The sequence below is a fragment of the Leptodactylus fuscus genome, chromosome 9 (assembly GCF_031893055.1).
Source record: "Leptodactylus fuscus isolate aLepFus1 chromosome 9, aLepFus1.hap2, whole genome shotgun sequence".
Taxonomy (NCBI): Eukaryota; Metazoa; Chordata; class Amphibia; order Anura; family Leptodactylidae; genus Leptodactylus; species Leptodactylus fuscus.
Genome location: NC_134273.1, coordinates 31,659,607 through 31,679,804, shown reverse-complemented (window position 1 = coordinate 31,679,804; position 20,198 = coordinate 31,659,607). Strand labels below are relative to the sequence as shown.

At 41.8% G+C, this 20,198-nt stretch overlaps 1 protein-coding gene across 9 annotated transcripts in view; it reads right to left on the bottom strand.

Moving 5' to 3' along the window:
• Positions 1-20,198, bottom strand: part of CACNA1D (calcium voltage-gated channel subunit alpha1 D) — a 252,174-nt gene that overhangs the window by 58,585 nt on the left and 173,391 nt on the right. For 8 of the 9 annotated variants that reach the window (XM_075287141.1, XM_075287143.1, XM_075287144.1 and 5 more), the window contains 9 exons: positions 19,022-19,128; positions 17,834-17,921; positions 17,629-17,736; positions 17,351-17,403; positions 16,556-16,702; positions 14,749-14,950; positions 13,823-13,981; positions 12,580-12,690; positions 9,162-9,245 (listed from right to left, as the gene is read on the bottom strand). In XM_075287141.1, the coding sequence (XP_075143242.1) occupies positions 9,162-9,245; positions 12,580-12,690; positions 13,823-13,981; positions 14,749-14,950; positions 16,556-16,702; positions 17,351-17,403; positions 17,629-17,736; positions 17,834-17,921; positions 19,022-19,128 (1,059 nt within the window). Of the gene's footprint in view, positions 1-9,161; positions 9,246-9,797; positions 9,882-12,579; positions 12,691-13,822; positions 13,982-14,748; positions 14,951-16,555; positions 16,703-17,350; positions 17,404-17,628; positions 17,737-17,833; positions 17,922-19,021; positions 19,129-20,198 lie in introns of all 9 variants that reach the window. The other variant, XM_075287149.1, reaches the window with a different exon arrangement.

The following is a 20,198-nucleotide window of genomic DNA, read 5'->3' as shown; positions in this document are numbered from 1 at the left end:
AACCTAGGAAACACACTTATGTCATATATTTTGCATAATATACGTATAAAAAAAATCTAGGAAATGAAGGATTACTGATGCAAAGCAACAATGGAGCACAATGGAAAAAGGAAGCCAATTGTGTAATACTTTCTAAATTATTACCCTTGCTGAATAAAGGCTTAAAGGGGGATTCTAAGTTTATTAATTGATGTCCTATCCTTTATAATAGATCACATATTGAAGATCAACAGGACCCCCGAACCCCATGGATAAGCTGTTTGAAGTGACAGCTTTGAGACGCTGGTTCCACCTCACAAGTCAGGTTATGTCTTGTCCATCACTCACGAGGCCTGTTCACAGCTCAGTCCTATCCATGTGAATGGGACTGAGCTGCAATACTAAATACAGCCACTGTACAATGTATGGTGCTGTGCCTGCTGATTGGTGGGGGGGCCTGGGTATTGGACCACTGCTGATGACTTATCCTAAAGAGAGCTTATCATATAATAAGCCTGGAAGCCATCTTTAAGGCCGGGGCCCCACGTGGTGTAAATACCGTGCTTTGGCCACAGCGAAAAAAAAAGTGTTTTAGAGTCACTGCAAGCTGGATGGGATTCTAGCGAATCCTATCAACAACTTGCAGAAAAATACGTGCATAGGACCTACTGCGATTTGTAACACCGTTCCAATTTTGGAAATCGCAGCATGTCAATTATACCTAAGGAAATGCTGGCGGTTTCCCTATAGGTCTAGAGGAAGCAGAAAGTCCACAGAAGTAACCTCTACAGACTTTCTGTGAAAAGCGCTGCTGGAAAAACCGCAATGCATTGCTGCCGCAGTTTTCCCCGCAGCTCTTTTTTGCTGCTGCTTGCTATGTGGGCCCCAACACACTGAAACACTTACTTGACCATAGTCCTATTCAATCTCCCGCTAGCCATGGTCTTCTGTGACAATCGGTTACAGCCCCAGCAGTCAGACCAGGTGAATAGGTCATACATTTTCAGTCTGGATTACCCCTACGCTATGGCCATCGCCATACATCAGCTGCATATTCTAGATTTCATATTTTCATTTCTATATCTGAGACTGCAAACTTGAGAGAAGACGGCTTCAGCTCCCATATGTTATATAAACACCATGTAACCAGTCATACATATGTTCCAGATCTATAGGATAACGTATAAGTGGCATGCTATAGTATGCAATGTAAGAAATGCAGATTGTGTTGTGCGACAGCATATTCTGCATTCACTTGTTAGTGGGATATATAGACTACGTGAAAAGCCAAACGTGAAAAATAGAAGTTATACTCCAAACTAATACAAAGTAGAGGCAGCCATGTTGGATTTTTTTTTTAAAAAAAGGCCATTATTGGGTCTGGTTCAATTCAGAAGAACTGTAAGGCTGCATTCACACGGAGTAAACGCTGGCGTTTTTTGTGTGTTTTTTGCACATAGCGCCGCGTTAACGCCGCGTATACGCCGCGTTAACGCCGGGCAACGCCACCGCTAAATAGCGCGGCGTTAACGCGGCGTTAACGCGACGTAAACGCGGCGCTATGTGCAAAAAACACACAAAAAACGCCAGCGTTTACTCCGTGTGAATGCAGCCTAAGGAAGACCTTGAGCACAGACGGTGGAGCCTGCACCCTGCTACTCATTGCAAAGTCTAGGGCAGATGGAGAAAGGCAGATACATCCTCGGACCACTGCTCCATGTAAACTTCTCCTCACTACGGTTGTACGTTGTAGAGAAACAGGCGGCTCAGGATAGCTGAATCTAGAACGGAGTGCTTTAAATCAGGTGGATCATGGATTCAGTAGGTGGCACTGCCTAGGCTTTCGAAGGGATAGCAATATTGCCTGGAGTACTCTGCCTGCCAGCCCATCGCAGATAACACACCCATAGCCTCCGCATTTTCAGGTATTGCATTGTTGAAATAGTATCTAGCTATGCCTCCTCTATATGCAGCCCTAACCTGTCTGGTATGACGTGGATACAGCAGCTGGCAGGAGGCAGCGCCACCTACTGGTTCTACAGCATATCAGGCAGCCTCTGATTTTACCCATGCCATTCTAGCATCTACCGACTCAGAAACCTTGTTCTAAAGACTGGAGGGTGTCCAATCAATTAGACATTTATCACCTATCTTCTGATTGGACAGTGTCACATCTTACTTCCTGCTCTTGCCTGACACCGCCCATTTGACAGTACAGAAACCAATTAGCATATCAAGAACCAAAACTAACTGTATAGATTGCTCAGGAATGGTCGTGGCTTGAGAAATATTTAAACTGTACTGGTATTGGTGGAATAAAGCCTTTCCTGACATATTATTAAATATGTATTATACAGCGGAGACCTGGAGCAATGTCTATGATCCGAGCCCGCACTGTTTGCAGGCATTAACCCTGCAGATGCCTCAGTGAAGCGCAATGTTGGTTACATTACTATGACAGCCAGGAGCCTATTAAAACCTCCCAGGCTTGTCATCAATGTAATAGAACTCTATACAGTGTGCAATATACTGCAATGCATTAGCATTGTAGTGTATGGTATTACAGATCATACCCCCTGGGGGTCTCAAAAAACATATTAAAATTAAAAGTTCCAATCACCCCCTTCCCCAGATCAGATATTAAAATAAGTAAGAACTAAAACACATTATTTATCCCGGTGACCAAAAATGCCTGAACTATTTTTTCTTTACTTTTATTATGGTGACTCCAAAATTTTTTCTATTCAAAGTTTTGGATTTTTTTATGGTGTCAAAACATAACAAAAACTATATAAATTTGGTATTCCTGAGTGAGTGCTGTAAAAAGAAAACCCATAAGGCCGGGTTCAGACGGGGTTTTTTGGATGGGATTTTGAAGTGGAATCCGCGTCAGAATCCGGCTCAAAAAACCACCTCCCATTGAAATCGAAGGGAGCCGGTCATTTGTTTATTCCCGCTCGCGGAAGAAAGAAGTGACCTGCCCTTTCTTCAGGCGGATTCTGTGGCTGATTCAGCTGCGTGTCACCTCCCTACCGACTAGGCCCATTCATTTGGGCCTAATCCAGAGCGGAATGCCGCGACTAGATGCTGGTGCACTGCAACAGCATTCAGTCGCGGCTAGCCATTTTTTGGACCGGACTCTCAGGCGGCCTCCATGTCAAATTCCAGTCCAAAAAACTCACGTGTGAACTTGCCACAAGGTTCCATTCACAAAGTGTTTTTTGGCGAGGATTTTGGTGAGGAAAAAACCGCTTCAGGAATTAGGAAATGGTTTTTTGATTGTTTGGTTTTTGTTCCTCCAGCTCAGTGTATGGACCTTGAAAAAAAAAAAAACACTAGTGGTTTTTCCGCTCGGTTTTTGCCAAATCCGCAACGTGGATGTTCCACCTCCCATTGACTGCGTTGGCTTTTGCAGGCAGAATCTGCCTGAAGGAAGCTTTTTTTTCCGCTAGAGGAAAAATTCCACGAGTGGAAAAATAAATTGAGCGGAACCCATAGAACTCTATGGGGAGGCGTTTTTCCCACGTGGATTCAAAATCAGTGCCAAGAACTCAGTGTGAATGGACCCTAAAAAAGTCGTGCAAATGTAGTTTTTCTCTAATTTCACCTCATTTGGAATTTTCTTGCAGCTTCCCAGTACATGGAATATTACATAGTACAATTACGTAAAATTTGTTTTGCAAAAAGAGCCCTTATAAGAGCTCAACAGAAAAATAAAAAAAGAAATGGCTTTTGGAAGGCGGGCAGTAAAAAACGAAAACTGAAAAACCAAGAATGGTTGTAGTGAGAAGGGGCAGAGAACGGCTATCATGAGCCTTGTCTTTGCATGGTCACATGTATTTGTAAGGTAAAATCTATTTGCATGACTTACATTTGGTTGCCACCTATCAAGATCTTTGCAAAGTTTCTCAATGTAAATGTGAACTAAGAGAACCGCTCTTCTAAGTGACAAACCATCTGCCTCCACTTTGTATAGAATAAGTCGTGGCTTTGTGGACTAGAAGATTAAAATAAATGGATCGGAGTGGGAGACATGTTACTGAACGGGGAGGTTAGAACACGCGTGTGGTGCTTTGTGGTGTTAGTTAATAGTTCACACATGTTACATACTTGCCTGTAGAAATTTCTAGGGATGAAATAAACACAGTTGGTTAGATTATATTCCAGACTGGGTGTAGTATTTTATTGAATATGTGCAACTGGATATTAGATGAATGACGTCTTATTCTTCTCTCCTCCTATCCACAATCTTGCATTTCTTATAGCTTGTGTACCATGCATCCTAGAAATTGTAGAAACTATATACTGGAGCATCAGTGAAATGATACAAAGTACGTAATTAAAGGCGCAACATATTGTGCAGCACTGTACACTTACTAACACTGGGGCTCACAATATGTATTTAGAGCGTGGAAAGAAACCGGAGTACCTGGAGGAAGCCCACACAAGCACAGGGAATCATATAGGCTGCAGGCAGTGGTTGCCATTGGTTAGCTTTGATGACGGTGGTGCAGATGAGTGAAGTAAGAGCTGTCGTCAGCTCCTGCTTCAACGCAGAGTTACGGCTCCTGGAGAGGTAGGCGCGATGTGATTACATCATTCACATTGTGCCTACAACTCCATGAGTTGGACTGCATACAGAGAGGCAGGGGAGTGAGGGAAGGGTGAGTATCACTGTTTTTTATGTTAAACCTTGAGGGGGAACATAACAAAGTGGGGGACAAGACAAGAACATGAAAATAGGGGCAGAGACGGAAGCGGGACATGAAACTATGGGCAGAGATGGAGGGGGGGCATGTACCTGGGGGAGAGATGGAAGAGGGGACATGAAACTAGGGGTAGATGAAGGGGGGGCACTTAAACTGTGGGGGGATATTAAGGGGGGCATTAAACTGGGAACAAGGGACAACTGGAGGGGAACATTAAACCGTCGGAGTAGCTGGAGGGGGAGCAGTATATCTCTTGTTGCCTCCAGTTTAATGTCATCCTCCAGCTATCCCTACGGTTTCATGTCCCCTTCCAGCTGCCCCAGTTTAATATTCCACTTCAGCTGCCGTGAATTTATTGTCCCCCTCCAACTACTCCCACTGTTTAATGTCACCCTCCAGCTTCTCCAGTTTCATGTCCCCTCTACTTTCCCCAAGTTTAAACTGGGGCACCAGGAGAGGGACGTAATACTGTGGGGCAGTTGGAAGGGAACATTATAATGTGTGGACATATAGTGTACGGGTGACTGTAGGAGGATTATACTGAGTGGGGGCACATAAAAAATGACTTAGAATGGGCAGAGTCAACATGAAAGTAGGCAGAGCTAAATTTGCATGTGTGTGCCGCACATTTTGTCCATCTTTCTGTTCTTCAAAAGTTGGGAGGTATGCTTACGTGTAGTAGAAGAGTAATACCTCACGTGTAGTAGAAGGGTAAGGCCTCACGTGTAGTAGAAGGGTAAGGCCTCACGTGTAGTAGAAGGGTAAGGCCTCATGTGTAGTAGAAGGGTAAGGCCTCACGTGTAGTAGAAGGGTAAGGCCTCACGTGTAGAAGGGTAAGACCTCACGTGTAGTAGAAGGGTAAGGCCTCACATGTAGTAGAGGCCTCACGTGTAGTAGAAGGGTAAGGCCTCACGTGTAGTAGAAGGGTAAGGCCTCACATGTAGTAGAGGCCTGACGTGTAGTAGAAGGGTAAGGCCTCACGTGTAATAGAAGGGCTTCATGGGCTTAGCTACCAATCAGAACGTTTACAGACATTTTATTTTCTTCCTAAAGAATCAAAAATGAAAACTCTGCACAAAAGCAGGGAATAACACTAACACTTTTACTGTGGGTTTTTTTTTTTTTTTTTTACCACTGCATTTTTGTTTCCCGTAGCACATTTTAGCTTTATATCACTACATGTGCTCTTAGCCTAACGGTTTCTTCAGATGGTGCAGATCATATATATTCATTGTATCATGTGAACATGTAATTCTATCTGCAGAACCACATCGACAGTAACAAGATTTTAATTCTGTTTTTGAGTACATTTATATACTGCACTGGTAGCATATCTGCACACTTTTAGGTACAAATGAGACCCCCCTCCAAATAAATAAAAATATAAACCTGAAGGTACAGACCCCGTATCCTAAAATAGCACACATGGATAGAAACAAGAGAAGAACAAGAGAAGTGATAGTGTGGTGCAGTGTCTATATATATAGAACAAGAGTAGATACAAGTGTTATGGGGTTCAGTCTCTCTAATGGGGGGCAATAACATTGTAAGTGTCCTCACATATATTCACAACATACTACCTGAAAGAAGACTGAAGAGTCCACAAGAGCAACTAAGCGCAGAAGAAATTAGTCGTCTTGTATAATAATAGGGAACAGACTAAAGTGGCTTCATACCCGCAAAGTCCCATAACAAAACTTGCAAGGGGTCCCACTCAGCAAAAACCACTTTACCAGACACAGGCCCAATTTACAATGACAGATATATCTTAAGTCAGTCTAAGAAAAGGTGATAGCTGTTTCAAGGTGCAGGCATCATAATAAATGTGGCGTATACAGATCACATATATGTCTGCTATGCGTGAGTGAGTGGGGCAGCGCTTGCAGTAAAATACGAGCCACAGTCATACCGCTCTGCTACTTCTCCTATGCACAGGTCATCAATATTAAAGTCCTGGCATATCCCTTTAAAGCTTAAAAGATCATCAAAACCATTAATTAACCCCCAGAAACGCAATCTGGAGACCAGGGGTAAGCTCCGCCTCTCTAACAGCGCACTTCCTGCTTTAAGAAGTCAGCGGTGCAGGAGAGTATGTCATGGGAAACGCTTAAGTGATAAGGCTTCTGGTGCACTGTTTGGAAGAAAGGCCCCAAGAAAGAAACAGATGTGACCCTACGACCGGTTTATTGTCGCAATATGACACAACTTTCCAATGGGGTTTTCGTACAACATTTAATAAATTTGTTGGAAATTACATCATGGCAGACTCCAATGAAAGGGACTTTAAATATTTTCCTTATGATAAATTCCCTTGAATGTATGATATTTCTGCCATTGCAGTTTTCTCCAATTCCACCCCATAAATAATTTTTTCTGCTTTACAATATATGATATGGAATATTTTATGATGCCATTAGAAAATACAACTTCTCCTACAAAAAAATAAGCCCTTAAACTGCTATGTGAATGAAAGATATGTCTTTGAGATGGCAGGGAGTGAAAAACAAAACTGGATAATAAAAGGATTTAATTTCCAATATAACATGGACATCAAAACAGTAATATGCAGATAGAAATACAGAAACTGCCACAAATTGACGGAGAAAAGTCCTGCATGGAGGATTTTTCTCTCCGCTGGTTTCAGTATAAAAACAGCAGACATCCGACCCATTGTAGCCTATGGGGGTCACCGGTGTCCGCGGGTAACCGCTGATTTATTACTCTCACCAGAATGCACCGTACATACATAGTTCACAGCTGTCCCTTCTACTCCATGTGTAGACTAAGTTACATTTTTTTTTAGATCCCTGAGTTTCCTTGTAAGTCCCCACTTTTAATGTCCCTGGAAACCAAGGTCATCACATGAACATGAAGGTGGACAAACAAGAACAAAGACAAAATGACATGGAGCTAAGGTCTTCAGGAAAGCCCAGAAGAAATCCAGAAAACAGATGTAGGAAAACATACAAAAATCCACCTAGTTGGCCAAAAACCTGCAGATCACAAACTAAGATTAGTGACCCAAAGATTATTCCTCAAGGTGAAGCTATGAGCGAGCCGTCCTAAGGAGTGAGGTAGACTGCAAAGTATTCTGGTTTTCCAAGATGTCTTTTTTTTTCTAGATGGCTTATTATTAGGATAAGTCATTAATATCTGATCGGGGGAGGTGCGCCCCTGTACCAATCGGCTCTTTGGGATGGCTGCCATTCCTGGTATTATAAAGTGTACAGCGCTAGAAGCAGATAAGTCTGTACATTGTATAGGGGCTGTACTGCTTCATATGGGACGAATGAGAGTTAATGTCAGAAGCCATCTTGTTTCCTGTTTGGGCCTATTTATACCAATGAGGCAGTTCAGCCATTGCTTGAGTATTGTGACTACTTTTCACTAAATTATCACCTTGCCATTCACACTTCAAGCTGCACCCCAGATTACAACTTTGATATTCCTGACTGCGCCTGGCTTATTCCATCTGGCTACCGGATTCCAGCAATGTCTACCAGAATCGTAACTGAAATATCACGGTTCAGCCACTATACAATGTACACAGCCATCTACTTCTGGCTCTTGACACTGTATAGTACTGGGCATAGCGGAAGTCCTGAACAGCTAGTTGGTGCAGGGGCCAGGTGTCAGCCCCCCACCAATCAGATATTAATGGGCCATAGGAAAAAATCTTTAAAAAAACCCCTTTATTACGTAAATAACTGTATGTCTTCCATGCAGCCCCTCCTTGGCAAAAAGTATTCCTACCATGAAAGCTTATTGCATAGCCAATATAGGAAGCTAGCACATGGGCTTTAAAAAGGATCTATCACCTCACCATTGCTAAATACGTCCTCATTCCTATGAAGTAAATCGTATTCCTCGTGAAATGACAATTCTAGCCTATTTTCTAATAGCTCTGTGTTGTACTGCTCCTCTCTTATCCTTCCTAGAAATTTAAATCTAAATTGACAACTGGGTGTTATCATTCTGTTTGTCAAAGGGGCATGTCCTTGCACAGCTCTGATTGGACAATGTCAGAGAGCGCAGGAACACCCCCCCCCAACTGGTAACACCCAGCTGACAAAGTATTTGCAAATTTGCAGGAGAAATAACAGAGGATCGGAACAACTCAAGAGTTTTATGAAAAAAAGATCAAGAATTGTTAAATGATATGGAATAGTCAGGACAGGAGGACACCTCCTCTTTAATGTAAGGCTTAGCTACAGGATAAAATGCAATACTACTGACATTTACTAGCTACAGACGGAAGCAATAGTTCATGAGATGGATCATCTTCAGACAGCAGTGTCCTCCAGGCCAACAGCCCACTAAAGAAGCTCACGTGGATATTATATACATGAACATCATCATAAAAGGCAGTAAAGACAAACACTGCCTGTCTGACAAAGTTGTCTGATGGTGGACATCCCACTGGATATTGGCCACAAGACAGAGGCACGACATAAAGCTACACAAGTTACTTACATTAACTTCGGTTATAGCAATATCTACGACGCTACCGACAACAATTAAGGCATCAAACGTGTTCCAAGCGTCAGTGAAATAGTGCTGTTAGTACAGGCGAGGACAGGACGAGACAAAAGAGAAAGAAGTAGAGAGAAGAGTTATCACTGTCTAAAGGCGTTCTCTGAAACCAAGCATCAGAAGTTGTCTGAGGAGCATTGATGGACTCACTAAACATGGAGGTGACCATTACATTGACATATGGAGATCAGGCACTGAGGGTTAGTGAATCCAAAAACACTGCAATCTGGACTGGTATGATACTAAAAAAGTCCAAGGTCTTTGTTCTAACTCCAAAGCTAAAGTTTTTATATAGGTCTGGGTCACCCAGCTCCTAAAAAAAACGTCTCATCTGTCAGTCTGGTGGTGAGCCGTGTCATATTGAAAAAGACTAAGTTGTACTGAAATGTGAATCTCAGACCTAAAAAGGTAAAGTCTTAGTTTGGGAAATAAAGATAGAAAGAAAAAGTAGAAATCCTTCACCCGAAGCAGAAAACAATGTTAGAAATGTCTGTGACTTGTCCATGCGGTGGCACGAAACAGAAGACACTGTAGTAGGAGACATGGGGTGATGGCAGCGGGGTGGGGTGTACTTACATCAGCTTCACTGAGGACCACGTCTACTATGCTGCCGATTACGATGAGTGAATCAAAGGTGTTCCAGGCATCACTAAAATAACCCTGCGCACAGCGGCCAGAGGGGCAAATGGAGGTGGTTAACAGACAATTCAGGAAATATGACAAGCCACATTGCGGGAAAAGCACACAAGCACAAAGGTACAGATGGATTCCATATTGTCTAGGAAATGGACTGAGGTTATTGCCAACCCTCTAAATACACCCATTAATAATTAGGATTACAGGAGGGTCCTTCAGGCCTAGCAAGTTTAAAGTGACCCCACAGGCTACTCCATTTTGTGTATGTGTTCATGATTTTGTCACTGGTGATTTCATTCTGCCCTTCCTGTGAAAATAGGCTCTGTATATCCACCAGACTGTGTGGATCTTCCCACTAGAAAACACCATCACTTTATTAATGGTGGGAGTCTATCCTTTGGGTTCCCAAAACATCTTGACGATGAAGGAGCCGCAGCACTAATTGAGCACTGTGTCCTTTTTGGGAGCCGGTACCGTACACGCGGTACTATTTTGCGGTGGCCGCAAAATAGTGCCGCGTGTACGGTACCGGCTCCCATTGAAAACAATGGGAGCATATACGGCCCGCAAAAGATCCCGCGGCATGTACGTACCAAATGACGAGCCACAATACTCCGTGAGAACCCGGCCTAACACACAGGAGCCTGAACCAATGATAAAAAAGGAGGCGTATGTCAGACTACCTCAGACGCCCTGTAAGTACTGTAGCTAAAGATGGAAGAGAGTCCCTATAACTATAGAATATCTAGCAGGTATGATCGCATTACTTGGAGAGATGCTTTTATGTGTTTTTTACCTGATCATGTCTCCATTATACAAAGAGGAATAAGAGGCTTTGTACAAAATAGATTGGTAAATGAGATCAAATGAGTAATTTTTAATCTTTTTTTTTTGCCCACACTCAGCCACTTCCTAGCAATACTGATGAAATGAACACAACAACATGGATTCTGCAGGCAGCACTGACATTTTCCATTGACAAGGAGGAATGTAATATGGACAAGTCACAGCAAATTCAGGTTGTCATGCACTTCTGGGCAGAGGTTGCACAGCACTCGCTTGTCACTTACGAGCCAACGCTTTTTTTTGGGCACACAAATCTGACAGATGATATGAATACAGGGTCAAATTGTGAGTCTCGCACAGTCAGCTTATTCTGAAGGGCTACTTGAATTAAATAGACGCTACTGAATCTTTTTTGCCTTAAACGGGTTATGCCATGAAATATATTTATCTTCTCTCCATAGGATAGAGGATAAATTGCTGATCGATGGGATCGGACTGCTGACATACCCACTCATCCTGAGAATGGGGCTTGCTTTTTTGTTAGTTGTGAATGTAGACCCCTGGTGGATACACCCCCCCCCCCCCCACTGACTTCAATAGGAGCCCCAGAGATAGCCAAGTGCTGTACTTCAGCTATCTCTGGTGCTCCCACAAGTCAAAGGGAGCATCAGTGCATCTGCATCCACCGGAGGTACAGCTGCATTTACAACGGGGGTAAAGCACACCCCATTCTCAGGATGGATAGGGGTCTCAGCCGTCAGATCCCACTGGCCAGTAATTTATCCTGTATCCCATGGAGAGAAGATAAATGATCTCATGGCATAACCCCTTTAAGGTGAAACCTTGAATGTATATTAGGTTTAATACAGTAGACTAGTAAGATACTATGAGTATATTAGATTGCTGTAATTTTATAGAAATGTTTTCAACATTTAAATTAATGACCAAATAAGTAATTAGGGGATGTGTCAGGGGGTCCATACAGGGTGCGGCCATAGTAGTAGCTGGGCTGCACTGGTACTTGTTGAGGTTGGACTTTCAGTGATCTGACTCTTATCCCCCATCCTGTACATAAGGGATGAGAGTCTGTGATGGCACATCCTTTTTAAGTAAGTGGTGGTGGAGATTTACTATATTATTGAAGGGGTTTTACAACACATTAAACTCATAATCTATCCACAGAATAGGGGATAAGTGTCTAATACCTGGGATTCCGGCCACCAATCACAAGAATGGGAATCCTGTGTAACTCCATGTAAATGGAGTGACGGTCACACAGGAGTACTGACACTCCATTTATCTCATTCATGGGACTGTCAAAGAGAAGTTGAGTACATCTCTAAGATATCTACAGCAGTTCCATAGAGATGAATGGAGTGACAATACGTATGCACATTCAAATGGTGCTCTGTATAAAGAGGGGTGCACAGGATCCCTGTTTTTGTGATCAGACACTTATCTCTTAGGTTGTGTTTATGAAAAACCCCTCTATAGTGAATGTGAATCCTTGAACAAACGTGTAATGTAATAGGTAATGGTCTAAGTCACGGGTTACTGGAGAAATGTTTGTGTCGTATTTTTAGTAAGCCTACGATATAATATACTGCTATTAACAAAGGCAACATATTATACTGACAAATCTACTTTACGTGACTCTTTACTGAAGAGAATCCTGGACTGAAAACTACTATTTGAAGAATAAAGTGATTTCAGTGTGAATGGATTTGTATTCAAGGGCCTTCATCCACAAAATATATGAAATGTGTCATCAGATTGCTTTAGGCTGTGTCCTGACTGAAGTGGCCCAATGCAGTGTAGCCACTGTAATATACAACTAACTCGGCCGGGTAATGTTGGAGTTAACCAGACTATTCCTTCACCATTCACCATATTCATCTGATACGTTATAATTCAGGTTACTTTATTTATCACTTACCTTGGGCTTGAAAGCTATAAGTTTCAGAACCATTTCTACAGTGAAGACAGCAGTGAAGACCATATTCATCACATCCATGACATCATTAAAGATTTTAGATTGTCCATAATGCTGGAAAACATTCAAGTTGTGCTTGTGAGTGAATTGTCCCATAGATTATCCACTAAAGTGCAAACACACTGAAAGGTAACATTCATATGACCATATGCGTGTAGTCGACTGTGCTGTGATTGAATGGTGCATGGATGACATCTGTATGCTGCCTGTGCCTTCATGGACCCATTCACTGATCTCAGTGAACCTGGGATACGAAATAGACAGGTATAGGACCTGTCCTGAGTCTTGCCCCGGGCTCACTGCTGCATACTCAGGCCCATGATAATAAACAGTTGTGTTTATGGGGCCATAGAATATAATGGGTCAGTGTGTTACCTGTGAAAAACATGGCTGACAAAACACATGTTCGTGTACATGTATTCTAAGGTTGGCCGTAAGCAAGATTCAGTCAATGGCTATCTGTCTTGATCCTTCTGTACATAGGCACACTTAGCTCAGCCAAGTCCTCATGTGTTCTTTCTGGGGAGGGACAGAATAAGCCACTAACAGAAAACTTTGGTGGTAGCTTATCTCCAAGGGATTGGTTATGCTAAAATTCAATATATCCAATGCTTCATTCATCCACCATCTGGTGGAATCAGGACAACCTCATACACATTAAATGGATGCTTTGTCATTTTGGAAATGAGCAGATTTTGGTGACATACACGTACTATGTATTTCTATCTTAATAATAAAGCTAAAACTAAGCAAAGCTACTCCCTACACAGTGTATTTGCCTAGGTATGAAGCTGTATTTTATGTCACATTTTATCAGATATTACTATATGTCACATATCAGATTCTGGTATTATCCAATGTTCGTATCTTAGAGAATGTATATATCTTATGTTACCAAAGTGTTGCAGGACTAATACATCTCAAAGGGGTTGTAAAGTTTCCAAAACACATGTACTTCATGAGAGCTAATATAGTAGAGTGTCCCCTGTTCAGGACCCTCATCAAATAGGGTTTGCCGAAGTGGAAGACCCCTTTAATAAGTGAGTGGAATATTATAGCAGGGCAATAAAAAATACCTAAATAACTGCAGTTTTCTCTAAGGTGCCATCAACAGAATATAGGCCAAACTGAGAGAATCCAGACCTCCATTTTGTAAGGTGAACAAGCTAGCCTTCCAGTTACTTACCTGCATAGCCAAGCACAGTGTATTCAGCATGATGAGAACAAACATGATGTACTCGAATCCAGTGGAGTTGACGACATACCAAAACTTGTACTGATAGGGGTTCTTGGGGATGTATCTTCTAAGAGGACGGGCTTTCAGGGCGTATTCCACACACTGACGCTGCATTTTGTGACCGGTAAGATTGTGTTATACAAGTCATATAAAACATGCACTTCATTCCGAATAACATAAAATATTACTATGAAGTTACAATCATACACATGATATGAACACAGTCAAGTCTCCTGTCCTGTATGTGGAACGTCGGGATGCAATATAGAAAAAATAAGCAAAATCTACTAAATAAAGGGAGGTCTGGCAGGTTAACATTGTGACAAGGGTTAGAATGGGTTAAAAAACTAAACTGTGTCAACATGGAACCAAGAAGTAGAGACCAACAGAGACTCAGTAAGCCATTCTGTCTCTATTCCCAAATATGTTATACCGCCAGACAACCTCCATAACTAATTACTACTCTCTCATTTATTTATTTTTTATCTAAATGGGAGAAATAGGTCAAAGTTTTATTGAATATGAAAGAAGAAAGACACTAAACAGAGGGGGCGCCGTCTGCATCTGCCGTTTAATGTCCGTTGTTCTCATCCGGTGACAGATTAGAGAACGGACGTTAAATAACGGCAGTGTGAACATACCCTTAGGTAATTCTTTGTTCTCCAAATACATTATCAAAATAGATGTCCTAATATTTTGCTACAATGTATCAGAGTAGGAAAAATGTAGTAGCTTGGAGATTAAAATACCTAATTCACAGCAGATATCCAGACTGGACACCAATGTAGCAAAATCTAAACTGTGAAAAGCAGTAGATTTGCAACTTTTTTTGGTCTCTGGATGTCAATGATCTTCCCATATTCAGAATATTTTACCTGGTTCTTATCCAGCTCACAGTTCTTGTATTCCTTCTCCCCCTGCTCTTGAAATGTGACGATAACAAAACCCACAAATATGTTCATCATGAAGAAAGCAATAATGATGATATAGATGATGAAGAAGATGGAGATTTCCACTCTGTTGTTGTAGATGGGACCAACATTCTCTCCGTTGGAGTCAATGGCTTTGTACAAAAGTCTAGGAAAGCCAGAGATAAACACTTAATAACTTTATGGATAGCTGGGCTTAAAGGGGCTCCATCATTGGGAAAAGTCATTTTTAACTAAGCACATACTTGCATAGGCTTTAGAAAGGCTATTCCACACCTAGCTTTTGTATGCAAATCGCCTCAGTGGTTTTTGAATGAGCCCGTTTTTATACATATGCTAATTAGCTTCCACCGTGCACCCCGGAAGTCTCATCATGCACCCTCTGCTATTGTCTCCTATGTATGTGGACAGCACAGGCTGCTGCTGATGACTTCCTACTTCCTGTTAGCACAAACCCATAGGAGAGAATAGCAGAGTGCTGCTAGGAACTTCCTGTGCTGGCTGGAAGATAATTAGCATATGTATAAAAACGGGCTCATTCAAAAATTACTTTACATACAAAAGGTAGGCGTGGAATAGCCTTTCTAAAGGCTATGCAAGTATGTGCTTAGTTAAAAATGACTTTTACCAATGATAGAGCCCCTTTAAAGACATAAATTTATGGTGTAGCTAGATACATAAACAATATATTTACCACACCCCCCCCCCTCCCCCGGCTATTATAGAGGGATATTTCTCTCTTTTCACTTTCTGCTGAGTGGGCTCTTCATACTATAATAAGCACTCTGAGTCAGAGTGGATAGAACTCATAGCAAACAGTCTCACAGACACAAAGACACTGCAGCTGCATCTCCCTCCTTCACGGCTACCTTATTGTATTACCTAAAACCGATTTTTAGGTGACTGAAGAACATTCTATCCACAAAACATTTCATTTTCTTCTCTCATCTTCTTCCTCAAGCTCATATTAACTAGGTTATGTGGGGAATAACATTTTCTAGCAGTGTACTCGCTACACCATACCAGAAAGTTAGCAATACACCACCCCAAAGGCGTAACATAAAACTCTTGGATACCATTGCAAAATCTACAACAGGCTGCCCAACTATAATGTATTGTTAGAGGCCTTTTGGGCCCCCTAAGGCTCCAGGGCCCGTGTACAACTGTCTCCTCTGTGCCTCCTTAAGTTACATCCCAGCAAACCCCAGTTCCCCCATGCTTATATTCTCATAATTATGAAGAAGAATGTAAGTCTTGTCTGTCTGCCTCTTCTGCTGATACTGTGACTCTGGGTCGGATGAGAGACCTTACTCTACTCAGTGTAGAAGCAATAGGAGAAGAGCAGACTTCTGGCCCCCACAGCATTGGTACAACACTAGAATTAGGGTATTGTATATTACTAAGTTTCCTGAAATACTGTAATGAGCATACTTGACCCTCCCCCCCCCCAAAAAAAAAAATACACTCATCCTAACCCTTTTTGTACGTAACACAGTAAATTACACTTTCTTTTTTGTTTTGTGTGGAGAAAATTTGGTTAAAGGGATTTTCCAGGCTTTCCAGCGCTGAACTAGCCGCTGTAACCTCTTCTATTAGAATGTCACCCACAGATTTGAAACTAATGGCCTACCCTAAGGATTGGCTATCCATATTGTAAAGTCTGAAAACCCTTTAACAAATTTGCTGACTTGAAGTTTACTTTAGTATGTGCAGAGAAGAAAGTTCAACTTCACAGAGAGAGTGCAATACATACGCTGGCCAACCCTCAAAGGTGGAAACGGTGAAGAGCGCCATCATGGCAGACAGGACATTATCAAAGTTGAAGTCACTGTTATGCCAGTGTCTCTCCCGGATAGAGGGGCTGTTGACATCTCCATCCTTATACACAATGTACTTTCCCCTATGAGAGAAGAGAATGCATGAATGATATTTCTACAAGACTAGCAGAGCTTTATGTTACAAACATCAACCAAGGTGGCAATGTCTTTGCTTATTATTTTAGGACAATGACCAATGATGGCTCCAGGTGGATCCAGGTTTTTTTCTAGTATAAAACAAGTTCTACAGCTACCTTCATTTTGGAAACTCCTAGACAACCCATTTAAATATCCCTTAGATACCTGGTGAATAAACTAAGTAACAATGCCAAAAATAAGCATGGAAAACAGTGTGGAAAATCTGCACAATGCAGACACAATCAGGATGTTGATGCAGAAAATTCACACTAAAATCCACAGGTATAGGCATAGAAATCTGGGTGGAAAATTTGCACCAAGCCTTGTTGAATATAGTGCAGGTTGATAAACACCTACATATGGTTTTGATAAGGATTTCGGTGCGATTTTGTTCATTGAAGTCAAAAAAATTTGGATGACTTCAGCATTGGATCTGCAACAGAACATTGACAAGCTGCTCCGCTAGTGAAAATCCACACGGCGTAGAGTTTCTAAAACCAATGACTTAAAAGGTAATGTATTACATCACAAATTTGGTATGTAATCTTGAACGTGTGTATGTAGCCTAAAAATTAAGGCAACATAGAACTTACTTGCACTCTTCTGGTGTCTGTTTGGCTTCATCTGAACAACGGTAAAACTTGCCCTGGATTAAGAAGAAGAAAGGTCAATGTATAAAAGCATTAGACACGTAGTCAGCTACGAGAATAAGAAGAAACAGAGAAATAAGTTTCCTGAGCCACAATGCAAAATGTGTAATAGGATCCCCAACTATTCTGCATCATCTATAGTACGAGTCTCTAACCTTCCATGCCAGCTTATTGTGCCCTGGCCACCAAAACCTTTTCAACTTGCGTATTTGTTCACTTACCTTAAACAGCTGAACGCCAATACATGCAAACATGAACTGTAGCAGCGTAGTCACGATCATGATGTTACCAATGGTTCGGATGGCGACAAACACACATTGTACAACATGCTAGAGGAATTTAACAAGAATACAGATATATTACATCATATTAAATATTTCATTTACTGTCACTAATTCCCTCATCCCATTCTTTAGTGATAAGCACCTTTAGCCCTTTTGCCCTGTTAATGGCTCGCAGGGGTCGGAGCACTCTCAGTACTCTCAGGATCTTGACCACAGATATAGCACTTGACCTGTAGAAACACAAATGGCAAACCATCACCTAGAATGACACGCAGTGAATATTAAGATATGTTATACAGTTCTCTACTGCAGGCGCCGGTCATAAAATATTTACTAGTATCCACATTATGGGGTACATTTCTGAAAATCATTGCAGGGGTCGTCGTTGAGCTTTTCAAGACTCCTGAACGGCAAATCAGTCTGCTTATGCAGTTTTACATCCCTATACCTAGGTCATTGGATAACTAGGCAGAAGCACAGAAAGCTGAGTGCCATCCGAGGGGGGGGCTGCACTTGGGTTACACTCAGGGTGACATCCGAGTACTTTCTGTGATACATTGAACTTTAAGGGGACTTCCAGTCTATTCTGTTCCAATGTCACGGAGCACGATAAGACCTGCTCTATATAAATTGGAACAGAATTGAGCACCAGATGCCCCTCCGGAGAGCCTTGGCCTGTATTGCGTGCATCAGTCCTTACACTGCAAAACTCCTGTAGTGATGTATATTATTGCCTGTCAGTGTTACTCTTGTAGGCATTCTGTTAGTCCCTGGAATAGGTCAAATCCACAAACCTGAATGTCAGACCAGAAGTATCCGAATTTGCATTGATGGTGATGTGACAAAAGGCTCCCCTCCATCTATCTGCTTAGATGCTGCAGTCATTACTGACAATGGCATCTAAGTGGTTAAACAGTCAGATTTGGAGTTAACTCCAGTCTCACCTATAGCAGGGTGTCAGCTGAGTGGTATAATAATAAAGAGGCAGAAACTGTCCAGCTCTTCACAATCATATCTATGTGTAATAATTCTGGACATTAGAGGGATTGTCAGATTTGAAGGTCACATCTATTCGTCCTATGAGAGAGTTGCAGGATTTTTTCTTTCATTAGAAAAGCAAACAAACGTGACGGAGCAAAGTTTATTTTATGTTTTTTTACATCATAGTCATTGGCAATGGACAAAGACAGAAGGGTCTCCGTCTGTGCCCGTTACTCCAATACCATTAACGTCCCCTGCTGTCATCTTATGATGGTTGACAGCAACAGACTGTAATACTAGTAGTGTGAACATACCCTAACAACACCGATATTTAAGGACACATACTTACTGAATACCAAAGGAAACCAATGAGACTCCAACGACCAATAAATCCAGTAAATTAAAATAATTTCTGCAGAAAGAGCCTTTGTGGAGAAATGCTCCGAATGTCATCATCTACAATGGTAAGAAGAGAGTCAGTGATACGCCATTTCTCAGATACTTACAAGTCGCCAACCTTGTGACACGCCAAGTACATATAGTGACAGTGGACTCTGTTATAGGACATAAATATTCACAGATAAAGCATGGATAGCCAACGTGAAGCTGTCCACAGGGTGAAAATGTAACACTCCGACTTCTCCACAGCGAGAAACGTCCACTGAATGTACAGCAATGCAAATCTTTATTAATGGGGCATTATCATCCTAGACATTAATGGCATATCCACAAGATATACCATAAATGTGTGAAAGATAAGGGTGCCAGAGATAGCACACAGTGGGTGTTCCCCATCCCCCGTTTGCCCATCGACATGGCCACTGTAAACAGAAACATGTCAGAACTGACCATTTATTTCTACAGGAATTTCAAAAACAAGCGAACACTATAGAGAAAAAAACTGATCCTAGGTTACCATCTCAGTTATAGTCCAAGACTGCATTTGTAAACCTGCAGACTTCAGAGCTGAAATCCTACTGCATTCCTTAATCTGTGCACTGTTCCACTGTTGCGCTCAGCCATGTATACTGCTAGAGATGTGTCTGACAAGCTTGACCATTCCCATTATTAACAAAAAACCCCCTCTGACTACAGCTTTGGTTGCTCTTACAGGTTGTCAGTGCAATGGGGAAGCAGTCACTCTAAGCATATCTTCTGATCAGCAGGCATCATGTTATAAAAGAGGAGGAGCTGAGCAGATTGATATATAGTTTTTTGGGTAAAAGATTCGATATAACCATCAGTGGTTGGTCTTATAGAGTGACTGCTGTCAATCAACATGTTGGACCGCCCATTGGACTCCTAAGCAAAGGAAGAAGAGAACATGACAGGTTATACTGCATCTTTTCCCACAAATCATATATAAATCTGCTCAGCTCTTCCTGCTCCATAAAAAGCTGTCTGCAGATCAGAAGCCGTATTTAACATGACTGTTTCCGTTTAACTAAAATTCCACTTTTAGACTGAGGCCACACGTAGTGTAAATGCCACGATTTTGCTGGATTTTTAGATTTAGCAGGGTTTTT